We start from the raw sequence: 13,512 nt of genomic DNA on the forward strand, positions 1-13,512 counted from the left end.
GCCGGCAAAGCTACCATGCTGTTTCGCGGAACAAGCAAATAAGCGCGCGCCACACGAGGTGGTTTTGTCCATTGATCACGTGAACTATTCCACGTGGAAGACAGAAGTGAGTGGGTGGGGTACGGTACGGTGGACTTGACCATCGCGTTCTGAGCAAAACGTACTTACCTACTCCCCCTGTAAATAGTGATTTAAAACGTGCCTCATCGATGGTCTTTCATACACAAGTCAGACGGGTGATCGATCAATACTGTAGTACTCCCTCTCTCTGTAAAGAAATAGTGAAATAAACAATTTTATATTTCTTTTATATATATATATATTTCTTTAAAAAGGGAGTACCAGACTAGCTTTTGACACGCAGCTGCAGGAGAAAATATCCCATGGTAAAATACTCGGCCAAAAATCACACCCAGAAGCAAAAATCGTCGCGTTATGAAAAATATGGAATTGCAACACCGTCCGACATCATAGAAACAGAAACTATTATTGCACTAGCAATTTTTTGCAACTATTCCATGCAGTCTGGGCGTTAGTGTGCAGGGGATACCCATAATAGAATAACAGCGTACCAGAAAGTAATTTGAAATGAGATCCACAGCTTTTCCAACAGATAAGAAAGAAACATTGACTCGGGATAATCTGGGAAGAAACAGTTGCACCCAGAAAAACCGAGCAGTTGCTAAATCGGGACCAACTTAAGTGTACACCATAGGCCACGATGATTAACAACACATCATGGTCATGGAAGCTGAGTTTAACCCCATCCGACCCAGCAAATAACATCTGCTGCTCTCCTTGATTCGACACGGCAGGTCAAGTTTGGGAAGCTCCACAAGCTTCTATTGCAAGCCATCGGAGCATAAGCTCTCGGCAGCACAAGTCTCTTTAGGAATCCCAGAATTGATCGTTCATCTTCTAGAGCTGTCATCTTCTTTCTCCAGGTTCGGGGGGTATATCGTGTCAAAGACAACCAGCGTGAAGAGATTTCTTACTTCAGCAGGTGTACCATTTGCTAAATTGTGATAATCGATATTTCCATCGCTTTTTGGTTCGTAACCAATCTCCTTTTTTCCATGTTGAACACGCTCAATTAATTTGAGAACCTTCAAGTATGCTTGTAGTGGGATAAATACCTAAACCGGAATATGTACCAAGATGGCATAAATCAGCATCAGTACATGGAGCATTACAATTGTCACCATCTAGAATAGATAAAATACAGTAGCATGGCTGCAGTTCATCTCTACCAGTGCTGGCAATGTTGTGCGTGTAAAGAGGTAAAGAACTAGGAAATCTTAGGATGCATGCGTTAGTTCAGGAGCGGCTATTCCTGGCTAAGTGACTACTCCTACCTGTTAAAATACCATGCTTTATAGGCCATAGTTAATATTGTTACTGATAATATGAGAGTTCTCTTAGACCAGAGAGATGTTCTCCCGTGCTTGAGAGATAGTCCCTCCGTCCTAAAATAACTGTTTTTGATTTAGTACAACTTTAGGCACGGAGGGAGTACTTAGATACACCACTACCCAGAAAGATATCAGCATTAGTTGAAGTTATTTGAAAAAGGCTTTGGGCCAGCCTCAGGCTTACCCTTACAGAGTTGGACAGACTGGGGCCTGGCGTTTCAGGCCTGTCCCAAAGCACAATATTTCAACAGGTCTACTTGCAAGCAGCAAATAACTAAACTAAATATGGAGGGCAGAAGAATTTACACTTACAAGATCTGAGGACGGTGCTTGAGGGATTTTCGCCATAGCATTTGCAACATAATACTCGTCAGTCATTTCAGTTAATGCCTGCCTCATTGAGATAGCAAGGTCTTTTACTTCAGCTAATAACCCTTTTTTGCCCCGCATCCGTGGTTCCAAGAGCTCTGCAAACCCAGCATCATGTTGACGGTTGATTGATTGTCCAATATCCACTGCCAGTGGCAGATCACCTCCAAGGTATACAGCAAGTGCAAAAGTAGCCACCACCAAAGGATCCCGTGGTTTGCGCACCAATGCCTCATGGAACGCTAAAATGCTTATCCTGTAGAAACAACAATCAAATAGAATGTCATCTTAGCAAGTAGTACTGAATCCCACGGATAACATTAAGAGTCTGGAAGGATGTATACTTCTTAGAATTAGAGGTGTGGAATCTGTATAAACTGATGAGTTGTACAGAAATAACAAGTTGAATCATTCAACTCTTACCATAAACTATTATGGCATGGCCTGTTAGGTGCAAGAAAACTATCCAGCTTAGAAAATAGGACCTGCGCGCACAAGATGGTAAACTTAATAGACAAATCTAGCAACTAAAGCCAAATTAAAAAAATATCCATAGCAATGCCACCACAACATGGAATTGCCTCCCAAACAGAAGGAACGCCACAATCTCAACTTAGAAATATTTTGCAACCAATCTATTATATTGGGGACCAGCTCTTTTGGCCGATTGTGAAAAACATATTTAGACCCTAACTAGCTAGGATTGTCAAAACATATGGGTTCAAGATTCTGGGAGAATCTGGGGGAAGGTCTGATTCTCAAGATTCTAGGAGAATCGACCAAAAGAACTGGGCTCCAATATAATAGGTATGAGTTATGTTTGATTCAATTGAACTAGAGCATCCAAAAAAATGGACTCAAATGACTGGGAAAATAAGTTCGAACCTATAATCTCTACTATTAAAGGAGGATCGAACGTCGTGATGGTTCGACCTCCCCTGCGCTCGTACGTAAGTTCTCCCGATCCCTCGCTACCGATTCCCGTGTCCGTCCTCCTCCCCTCGCGCAAAAAAAAAATCTTCGCATGAAAAAAGAAAAACGACCGCACACAAAATCAAACCAAGACCCACGCGTGCAGTTACCCCACCCACGACTCCCACCACCGCCACCATCGCGTCGATCCAATCACCTCGCCTTCGTCCTCGTTCCCCTCGCCCAACCCCTCGCTCCTCCCAATCACATATCTCTCCTGATGAGAAAAATTGTCACCGCCGTCCCTTGTCTTACCTCAGATCTTCCCTCAGAGGTCGATCTCGGTACTCCTCCACCACGCGCCCGCCTCCTCCCACGACTGTGGCCTGGCTTCTCCTCCTCCTCGCTCACAATCCACGTGCCCACCGCGCTGGCATAGGCGCCGACGCAGGTGACTCAGGCGCCCACCCTCCTAGCACTCGGGCACCGCCCACGCATAGACGCTGGCGTCAACCGTGCCATCGAGGTCAAGGAGTCCCTCGACCCAACCCTTGCCTGCGTCGGTTGCTCCGCCCGTCTCGATGGGATCGGTTACTCGGTCTCGAGCATCGGGCTCATCTCCGGCGAGTACGGCGTCGGTGCGGACGCTGCGGTGGACAGCGAAAGTACGGGCTAATTGCTAGCTCGTCCGAGTCTTCAGTCCACGCCATCCTGCCGCCTCTCTCTGCTGCACCGGCGCCCACCGCGCACTCCGCATGTTCTTCGACAAAGGCAAGGATAAACACTGAATGTCAGTTTGTCACCCCTCCAGAAGCAAGGTTGTCATCCCCTCTATCTCTCATATTTTTTTTACATCCTTGATTCCTTGTCACAGTGCTGCTCTGTGTTGCTACTGTTGTATGAATGAAGTGACATGCTGTTGTTGTATGAATAAAAATGAGCTGCTGCCTTTTTAATAAAACTAACTTGTTTGCAGATTCTTGTATGGGCAGAAGAAAGATAGAACATGTTGGCTTCCCTGTTTTTTTTCTATCTACAAGCCTATATATGTGCCTTGCCATCAGAAACAAAATGAGTAATAGGGGTTGGGGAGAATGCACATTCTGTAGTTAGCTAAAGAACTAGCTTAAGGGATAGCAAATCAATCATGTTTATGAGTTCTGAACTGCAGGTTGTAATTTAGATGACGTTTGTTATAACTCTGCTGCACATTTTTAGAACTAGACAGAGGGAAAGGGAGAGCTGCTAGCTAATACTTGAGATTCAAGGTTAATATCTGAATGAAGCAGTTTCTGCCCCCACAGACCCTTCAAACAAATCTGTACCGTGCCAGGTATGAGGGAATATTGTTGTGATATATAAAAATACTTGAGATGTTTCTGGGTGAAGCCGTAGCTACCAACTATGCTTCAATTTTTTTTACTGCTTCATTCATTATTCTTTTCAGTGAACTATAATCAATCATGGTGATAAACTCATCATCTTCCCGTTGAGTACCCTGCTGGTCTGATAAAATATGAGCTGGGGAAATAGAGATGACAAATGCTATCACATTGCAAAATCGTTCTACTCCTAGATTATTTACATATTATACTATTATATTCAATACAAGCTTTATGAGCATTTTAAATTACTTAATTTAGGCCTTGTATTTCTTGTAGGATATATTAACTCCGCCTATGTTGTCTCAACATAGCCGGTCCCAAGCCCGGGTAAAGGAGGAGGGTTGTGATAGGCTTGGCGAGCCAACGTAAAAACTCAGCCACTCTTATGGAGATGAAACCCATAGAAGGAGAAGATGTCTTAAGCTTTGCTCTAGCCTACAACATGATTGTAGCTAACACCCTCTTTAGAAAGAGAGAATCACATCTGGTGACTTTTAGTAGTGGCCAACACTCTAGCCAGATTGATTTCATCCTCTCGAGAAGAGAACATAGGCGTGCGTGCCTAGACTGTAAGGTGATACCTGGAGAGAGTGTTGTACCCCAGCATAAGCTGGTGGTTGCTGACTTCCGCTTTCGGATTCGTGTAGATAAGCGTGCCAAAGTCGCTAGAACGAAGTGGTGGAAGTTCAAGGGGGAGGTAGCTCTAGCATTCAAGGAGAGGGTCATTAAGGAGGGCCCTTGGGAGGAAGGAGGAGATGCGAACAATGTGTGGACGAAGATGGCGACTTGCATTCGTAAGGTGGCCTCGAAGGAGCTTGGAGTGTCCAGGGGAAGGAGAAGCGAAGATAAGGATACCTGGTGGTGGAATGATGATGTCCAGAAGGCGATTAAAGAGAAGAAAGATTGCTTCAAACGCCTATACCTGGATAGGAGTGCAGACAACATAGAGAAGTACAAGATGGCGAAGAAGGCCGCAAAGCGAGCTGTTGGTGAAGCAAGGGGTCGGGCATATGAGGACCTCTACCAACGGTTAGGCACGAAGGAAGGTGAAAGGGACATCTATAAGATGGCCAAGATCCAAGAGAGGAAGACGAGGGATATTGGCCAAGTCAAATGCATCAAGGACGGGGCAGGCCAACTCTTGGTGAAGGACGAGGAGATTAAGCATAGATGGCGGGAGTACTTCGACAAGCTGTTCAATGGGGAGAATGAGAGTTCTACCATTGAACTGGACGACTCCTTTGATGAGACCAGCATGCGTTTTGTGCGGCGAATCCAGGAGTCTGAGGTCAAGGAGGCTTTAAAAAGGATGAAAGGGGGCAAGGCGATGGGCCCTGATTGTATCCCCATTGAGGTGTGGAAAGGTCTCGGGGACATAGCGATAGTATGGCTAACCAAGCTTTTCAACCTCATTTTTCGGGCAAACAAGATGCCAGAAGAATGGAGACGGAGTATATTAGTACCAATCTTCAAGAACAAGGGGGATGTTCAGAGTTGTACTAATTACCGTGGAATTAAGCTGATGAGCCATACAATGAAGCTATGGGAGAGAGTCATTGAGCACCGCTTAAGAAGAATGACAAGCGTGACCAAAAATCAGTTTGGTTTCATGCCTGGGAGGTCGACCATGGAAGCCATTTTCTTGGTACGACAACTTATGGAGAGATATAGGGAGCAAAAGAAGGACTTGCATATGGTGTTCATTGACTTGGAGAAGGCCTATGATAAGATACCGCGGAATGTCATGTGGTGGGCCTTGGAGAAACACAAAGTCCCAGCAAAGTACATTACCCTCATCAAGGACATGTACGATAATGTTGTGACAAGTGTTCAAACAAGTGATGTCGACACTGATGACTTCCCGATTAAGATAGGACTGCATCAGGGGTCAGCTTTGAGCCCTTATCTTTTTGCATTGGTGATGGATGAGGTCACAAGGGATATACAAGGAGATATCCCATGGTGTATGCTCTTTGCGGATGATGTGGTGCTAGTTGACGATAGTCAGACGGGGGTAAATAGGAAGTTAGAGTTATGGAGACAAACCTTGGAATCGAAAGGGTTTAGGCTTAGTAGAACTAAAACCGAGTACATGATGTGCGGTTTCAGTACTACTAGGTGTAAGGAGGAGGTTAGCCTTGATGGCCAGGTGGTACCTCAGAAGGACACCTTTCGGTATTTGGGGTCAATGCTGCAGGAGGATGGGGGTATTGATGAAGATGTGAACCATCGAATCAAAGCCGGATGGATGAAGTGGCGCCAAGCTTCTGGCATTCTCTATGACAAGAGAGTGCCACAAAAGCTAAAAGGCAAGTTCTACGGGACGGCGGTTCGACCCGCAATGTTGTATGGCGCTGAGTGTTGGCCGACTAAAAGGCGACATGTTCAACAGTTAGGTGTGGCGGAGATGCGTATGTTGAGATGGATGTGTGGCCACACGAGGAAGGATCGAGTCCGGAATGATGATATACGAGATAGAGTTGGGGTAGCACCAATTGAAGAGAAGCTTGTCCAACATCGTCTGAGATGGTTTGGGCATATTCAGCGCAGGCCTCCAGAAGCTCCGGTGCATAGTGGACGGCTAAAGCGTGCGGAGAATGTCAAGAGAGGGCGGGGTAGACCGAATTTGACATGGGAGGAGTCCGTTAAGAGAGACCTGAAGGATTGGAGTATCACCAAAGAGCTAGCTATGGACAGTGGTGCGTGGAAGCTTGCTATCCATTTGACAGAGCCATGAGTTGGTTGCGAGATCTTATGGGTTTCACCTCTAGCCTACCCCAACTTGTTTGGGACTAAAGGCTTTGTTGTTGTTGTTGTTGTTATTTCTTGTAGGATATATTGTTATCATTTCCAGTTCGCCGATGATTGTTGTCTTTCTTGAGATTTAACAGCTTGTTTCTTGTAGGATATATTACTCTGAAATATCGCTAGCCATTGCCATGCTTCTGCAACACTTCAACCAATTGTTGATTATTGCCAATATTGGGAGGATCACTTAGTTGTACAGTTTGTTGCACAATTTTATGGTAAAAGTGTAAAACAATTATAATGTTACCATCAGAGTAATCAGTTTTATCTTGATTGTGGAGGTCGTCCTTTTCTGTAGAAGAGTCTCTACTGTATTCACCTTTTGCAGCTAAAAATAGCATTATGGCTTTTATGATTGACATTACAGACTCTTATCTTTAGTGCTTTTGGACTTTGGAGTAATCTTGTGGCGTATCAGCAGTGTTCAACTCACTTGTGTTCTTAAAACTCCTAACTGAGATACATATGAAGTTATTATCATGTTTGCACATACTCCCTCCGTCCCAAAATTCTTGTCTTAGATTTATCTACATACGGATGTATCTAGTCACAGTTTAGTGTTAGATACATCCGTATCTAGACAAATTTAAGACAAGAATTTTGGGACAGAGGGAGCACATACCTAACTGAGATTATCCTGATATAGTAGTTTTCTTTCCTTCCAAGTTAGTTCTATGAGTTTTTGTCTGCACTAAAATATCTTAGGTCTACAATTGTTTTTTTGTTTTGTTTTTGTGAGAGTATCTATCATTATTTTAGTTATTGCATGTTCAGGAATCAAAACTATCTTCGGTGGTCACATCCTTGCTGGGACCTACGGTGAGAAACTGAATGTTGGGGTCTATGATAGCCAAGCACCAACATGGTCATGCAGGAGTTGCCTTCTGGGGCCTTGCTCATCTACCAGAGCTTGTTGTCAGCTTAGTCTTCATTGGGACGCCAATATCTGTTTTGAATTTCTTCATGGATAATAACTTGGAGGCCCCAATGGCACTTATATCGATGATTTCCTTTGTTGGCGAGATGATGATGCACTGGAGATAGATGAGGTTGTATAAAACGAGGAGCTCCTGATGGTGATATGATTGCTGATCTGAATGATCATGTATCATGTTAGTTTGTTCTTAGAGATTCCATGTGCCTATTCTAATGCTTCTTTGTTTTGACTTGTAAGTATCTTGACATATAAAGCCAACAAAGGCATGTGAGGAGCACAGTACTGCTAATATTTCTTTTTTTCTTTTTTTCTTCCCTTTGATGGTGATCTGCAGGCATACAGAAGGTAAGGTGTCACCTTAAACGGAAGCGAAGCACAAGGTCATATTTATCACAATATGAAAATAAGCCACGTACCACGTACAAACTATTCAAAAATAATAATCAGGACTCTTGCTTTGTGGATTACAAGATGATTTTACAACTATCTCTGTGTGCCGAAAAAACTATCTTTATGCCTAAACTTATTGTTATGTGGCAATGTACAAGCATTGTTTCTGGAGGCCAATATCCCTCGAGCTATACGACATTTGAGCAACAGCATGTTACACCAATATCTCTCATGGATTAGGCTCTTTCAGTGAGGGGTTGTTAGGGCTATGGAAGGGCAATTCTATGACCATATGGTCAAACGATGAAGGAGAGCAAGGGGGTGATCACGTGTTCATGATGGCGGCGAGAAAACTCGTGAGGTTGGATCTGTGTAGGCGGCAAGTGAGGATGGTGAGCAACAAGTAAATTTGATGTCCGTGGCAACGCACGGGCACTCAACTAAAATAAGTTCGAACCTATAATTGCATTAATTGCACAATCATTCACTTAATTTTTATCAGATAGTTTCCTTTACATCTCCTTGCTGAATCAACTCCTTCATTAGAGCCTGCATTCTCGCACGTGGAGCACCCTCAATACCCTTTTTTGAGTTGCATATACGTCACGACATACATATTGTGTAAAACATGCATTGCACGTACACAATTGCTAGTAGAACTTAAAACATTGGCAAACATTTAGTAACTTATTAGTAATCTGAGTAAATTGCCCCAGTGCCACCAAAGTCTGTTCGCTCCGGAGTACAACTCACACATTACCTTTATCCAAGTTTGACTGATGGCCCACTTTTGTTAGTGAATGCACTGGGCAAAATTTGTTTTTTTTTCTAGATATACCCAAAGGAACCTTGAATCATCTCTCCCATAAACACTAATCATGCTCCCTTGGCATAGGCGTCAGTGCCTTAAGCACCTGTGCTCCGTCTGCATGTGCCTGATAGTCAAGGGCTCACACCCTTGACAGCTTGAGGGACTATAATGTATTACAATCCCATTGGATAAGGCCTAGGAGCTGAGGAGCGAGGCTTATGTGGCTAAGGTTGGCGTCGAGAATGCCCCTGCGTACATGTTGGTAGGATGACTATGGGAGGGAGGAGGATGGCACGAATAGGTGACGGCAAATATTACTTTTCTTAACCTATCAGCCTTAGTTCATAGTGGTGTTTTGGGAAGAAGTGAGATGTGAGTGCTGTTTTGAGAATTGCAAAAATCGTAGTGGGTACAGAGTAAGTTTCTCTATCAATTAAGTAGATGAAAATTAAAATGTTACTTGACTACAATCTCAAGGACCCAAACTTTATGAGTCCTCTATTAATTAAGTAAAAATGAAAAAAAAACAATGTTATTTGAGTATTCTCAAGGGCCCAAACTTTTATCAGTGAGATGTACATTTAAAAAAATGGAACTTACCAGCAACATGTTAGTCCCATTATCCTTCCTCTTAAAAAGAGTTGAAGAAAAATATGCAGCCTGTATAGCTCAACGAAATAGTTCAGCTAAAATTACCACAACAAACACCACTATATTTTGAGATATCAACCATAGCTATACCTGAAAGGGCAATAAATGTTCAAGAAGACCAAATCGCCAAAGCAACCTTAAAGAAGCTTCAGCTGAACCATAAGCAAGCATATAGTTAACCTCCATGAGTAATCTTCCCTACAAGAAGGAATCAATAAGAGACAGGCACCTGAGCTCCGTTCTTGCTTATTCAATGCATATGAGAAGACAAACATTCACAAAATATAAGCACATTGTGCATACAGGACCAAACCTTGTCAAGTCTTGCCACAGAACAGGCAAGATTTCTCACATAATAAGCTGTTTCTTTGGGAAAGCTGAATCCTAATCGAGCTGCAATTCTGATTGCACGTAGAATACGAGCTGTTAATTACAGATTGCACATTAATGCCAAATTCACAGAAAGGCAAAAATAAAATAAAAAGGAAATCCAAAAAAACAAATTTGAAGTGATACTGACCACAATCCTCATGGAACGAAGTGGCGGCGGGAATAACAGTACGAACCTGTTGAAAGGGAAAAAGGATATCATAACAAATAAATGAAATGATTCATGTTGAACACAAGCAAAGATGATGCAACTACAACAATTATCAATACAGCAGACCTTAGCTTTCTTAATATCTTCAATGCCTCCCAGGTAGTCGTAGATCTTTTCTGAATATGGATTGAACATTAATCTGCACACATTTAACATCAGCAAATATGCATACCACAGCTTGCAGTATGGAAACCAGTTATCATGTAAAGGAACACCAACCCATTAATAGTGAAGTCCCTCCCTTGGCAGTTTTTCCAGCGTAAATAATCGTTCTTGCTACAATGTGGGCTCTTTGAAGTGGGCATTTGATTGCCAGTTGACCCTCGAACGTAAGTATTAAAACTTGACACCTGCCAGGGAGGATAAGAAATGTTCAGTAGGCAGCACATGTGGCGTGAAAGGAAATCTAATTCAATTACACTCAGTATTGAGTTGGCAGCATATGCGGTGTGAAAGGAAATCTAATTCAACAACCCCCCTCTTAAAGTGTGAAAATTCTGATGATCCAGCCAAGTAAGCATGAATGTGTACGAACCTCAACAATGGAATTATTGTCATGTACATGAACTATGGGAAACCGCCTTCCTACTATAACAGCTGATCCTACAAAGGTGTCTTTCACCTGCAAGAGTTCAAAATAGCATCCTTTGTTGGTAAGGTCAACAAAATTGCTTTTGCATCTCAAATAGAATACAAATTTGTTGACGACTTGCAATGCAACATAACTGCAAAATATGACACATGCAAACATAGAATTAGAAGTGAAATTATACATAGTTTTTATTTATACCTTTCACTTATCACGGATAGACTGAAGGTATCTCTTATTTCAGATAAGGAAAAACTGCATGCATCTAATATCAAGCAAATACACTAATTATGTCTGTTGCAGTTGATTTTGACAAAACTAGTATTATTCTAGAAAAATTACTATCTACACATTTCAGTAGAAATGTTAGCTTTGACTCTGAGAAACGTATGACACACAACAAACCAATTTGTAATAGAATCACTGCATAACAATGGCATGCTCGTTAATATGAGTTATAACCTGCCTAAGATCAGCTGTTGTTATTATGTCAAAATCTTTTGGGATTTTCTTCATTATGAGATCTCGAACACAACCACCAACCAAGTACACATCATATCCTGCAAAACAGTAAAACACATACACATGTCACTGAATCTGGGAGTGCGATAACAAAAAAGTAAAATACAAATGGATACTTCACCTGAAGACATAAAAAACCTTCGGTTATCATCATGGTTTTAGAATAATAAGGAAAAACAATATTTTATAGTTCTTAGCTACCTAACAGCAGGGTTGTTGAAGTGTATATGTGGATTACCTAACCCTTTCCATTAGTCTGGACTTTGGGTTGCGTTGGCTAGTGCATGAAGCTTAACATGGTATCAGAGTCCAAGGTCTTGAGTTAAGTCCTGGCTTTCGCAATTTATCGAAACATTGCTGTTGCCCCCCTTTGTCCACGTATATGCCTCTTGAGCCATACCTCTGAGTCTATCCACGTGTTGACTTTCCGCGTCACACGTGAGAGGGGGTGTTGAAGTGTATATGTGGATTGCCTAGCCCTTTCCATTAGTTCAGACTTTTGGTTGCGTTGGCTAGTGCATGAAGCTTAACAAGGGTAACACGGTGGAATTGAACTTCCTTACTGAATAGTGGAACAGTAAAACCAGATACATTTCTTACCCATTTAATACCATCAACCATCAAGATTTTTGTAGGACTTCTAAAGGATTGGATTTTGGAGGAAATTTTCCTTTGGGGCCCTTTGGTTTGTAGGAATAGAATCCTATTCCTGTATAGGATAGGAACAAATCCTTTGTAATTCAAAGGAAAAAAAACATTATCCTAGACCAAATAAAAATATCCTATCCTACGAACCAATTGACATCTCTTTCCCTATAGGATTTGAGATACATCTCATCTCACTTCCTATGGTTTTCCTATTCCGATGAAATTCATATCCTATGAACCAAAGGAGGCCTCAAATGGTAATGCGAGTATTTCATGGAAAAAATAAAAGAATGCTATAATTTACTAGTGGTTATGTTCTTATATCACGAGAATCAAACGCTGAACCATGATATTACCATAATAGCTGTAAAGGAGCAAACTTTCAGCTAAATGATTCACTTTAGGGCTAAAAAGAAATCCTTCTATATGTATATCAGAGCCTTCTCATAAACTCAAGAACAACAGATAATATTGGTCCCTCCTCAAGAAAGGAAGAAAGACAAGATTAGTAATGACAATTCAGTGTTTCCACGATAAAAAACAAGCACAGAAGGGACGCACCTCTGCTACGGAGTTGGTGGAGGACGTTCCATGCCTCATCGGGGATCATGGACTCCTTGTACCCGAACCGCTTTGCGCTGACCTTCTTCCATTCCGGCCCGTCCGCGTCGCCTACACAGACCTCGGCCCGTTCGGGGGGTAAGCGAAATCACAGTGTATCACCATCAGACCAGCGGAGAATACGCAAGAAGAGGCGCAGACTTACCGGCGGAGGCGGTCGAGGGGTTGGAGTCGGAGGGCGAGGGAGAAGGGGAAGGGGACGGGCCGCGGCGGCGTCGGCGGGGGGAAGCGAGCGCGGCGAGGGGGGAAGGAGCGAGGCGGCTGGGCCGGGAGAGCGCGCCGAGCCCGGTGGAGGCGGCGAAGCGCAGCTCCGGCGAGCGAAGCGCCATTCGGATAGAGGCGGCGGCGCACGCCAGCGGACGCGCGACGAGGGGGATGGGATAGCAAACAGACGAGACGAGGAATAGCGATGCGATGGAGTACCGGAGCTGATAGACAGCCAGCCCACTGGCAGGCCGCAGCCTAGCCCGTGGATCTTCATCGGATAGGTGGGCTCGCCAAGCTTGAACGAGCTTTAGGGCGCATTCTTTTTTTTTTAGAAGGAGTTTAGGGCGCATTCTTGGTGGGCAGGGAAGGGTGTGTTGGGTTCGATAAATTTTTTTTTCAAGAGTACGCCAAAGGCGTACCTTACTTTTATAAAAGGGGAGAAACAAGAGCACAAAATGTATAAAAGAGTTTGGACGGAAGCAAGCTTCCATCAGGAACGCACACCCTAGTCCTAGCACACCCTACAATTAACCTATGCCAACACTCTCACAAAACGTGCCATAGCCTCCTCCTCCCAAACCGGCTAGTCTCCATTCTTTGAGCTCCGCGATGATGGCAAGGGCCAGGTCTGGCGCCGTCATCTTTTGGT

General features: G+C 43.3%; 1 protein-coding gene across 2 annotated transcripts; it reads right to left on the bottom strand.

Moving 5' to 3' along the window:
* Positions 1-468: 468 nt before the first annotated feature.
* Positions 469-13,109, bottom strand: LOC125537692 (uncharacterized). Of its 2 annotated transcripts, XM_048701019.2 has the most exons (13): positions 12,802-13,108; positions 12,597-12,707; positions 11,328-11,425; positions 10,812-10,898; positions 10,496-10,626; positions 10,343-10,415; positions 10,196-10,241; positions 9,989-10,098; positions 9,766-9,873; positions 9,625-9,684; positions 2,205-2,266; positions 1,725-2,037; positions 469-1,136 (listed from the first exon to the last, which is right to left on the bottom strand). In XM_048701019.2, exons 1-13 carry the CDS (start codon positions 12,983-12,985, stop codon positions 912-914), a joined length of 1,608 nt encoding a protein of 535 aa, XP_048556976.1. In that variant the 5' UTR covers positions 12,986-13,108; the 3' UTR covers positions 469-911. The 2 variants fall into 2 exon arrangements, with proteins under 2 accessions (XP_048556976.1, XP_087400242.1); XM_087544116.1 differs by lacking the exon at positions 9,625-9,684 and having other exon boundaries at positions 12,802-13,109.
* Positions 13,110-13,512: the final 403 nt, after the last annotated feature.

This window comes from Triticum urartu, chromosome 2A, assembly GCF_056163025.1.
Source record: "Triticum urartu cultivar PI428250 chromosome 2A, HENAU_Tu73, whole genome shotgun sequence".
Lineage (NCBI taxonomy): Eukaryota > Viridiplantae > Streptophyta > Magnoliopsida > Poales > Poaceae > Triticum > Triticum urartu.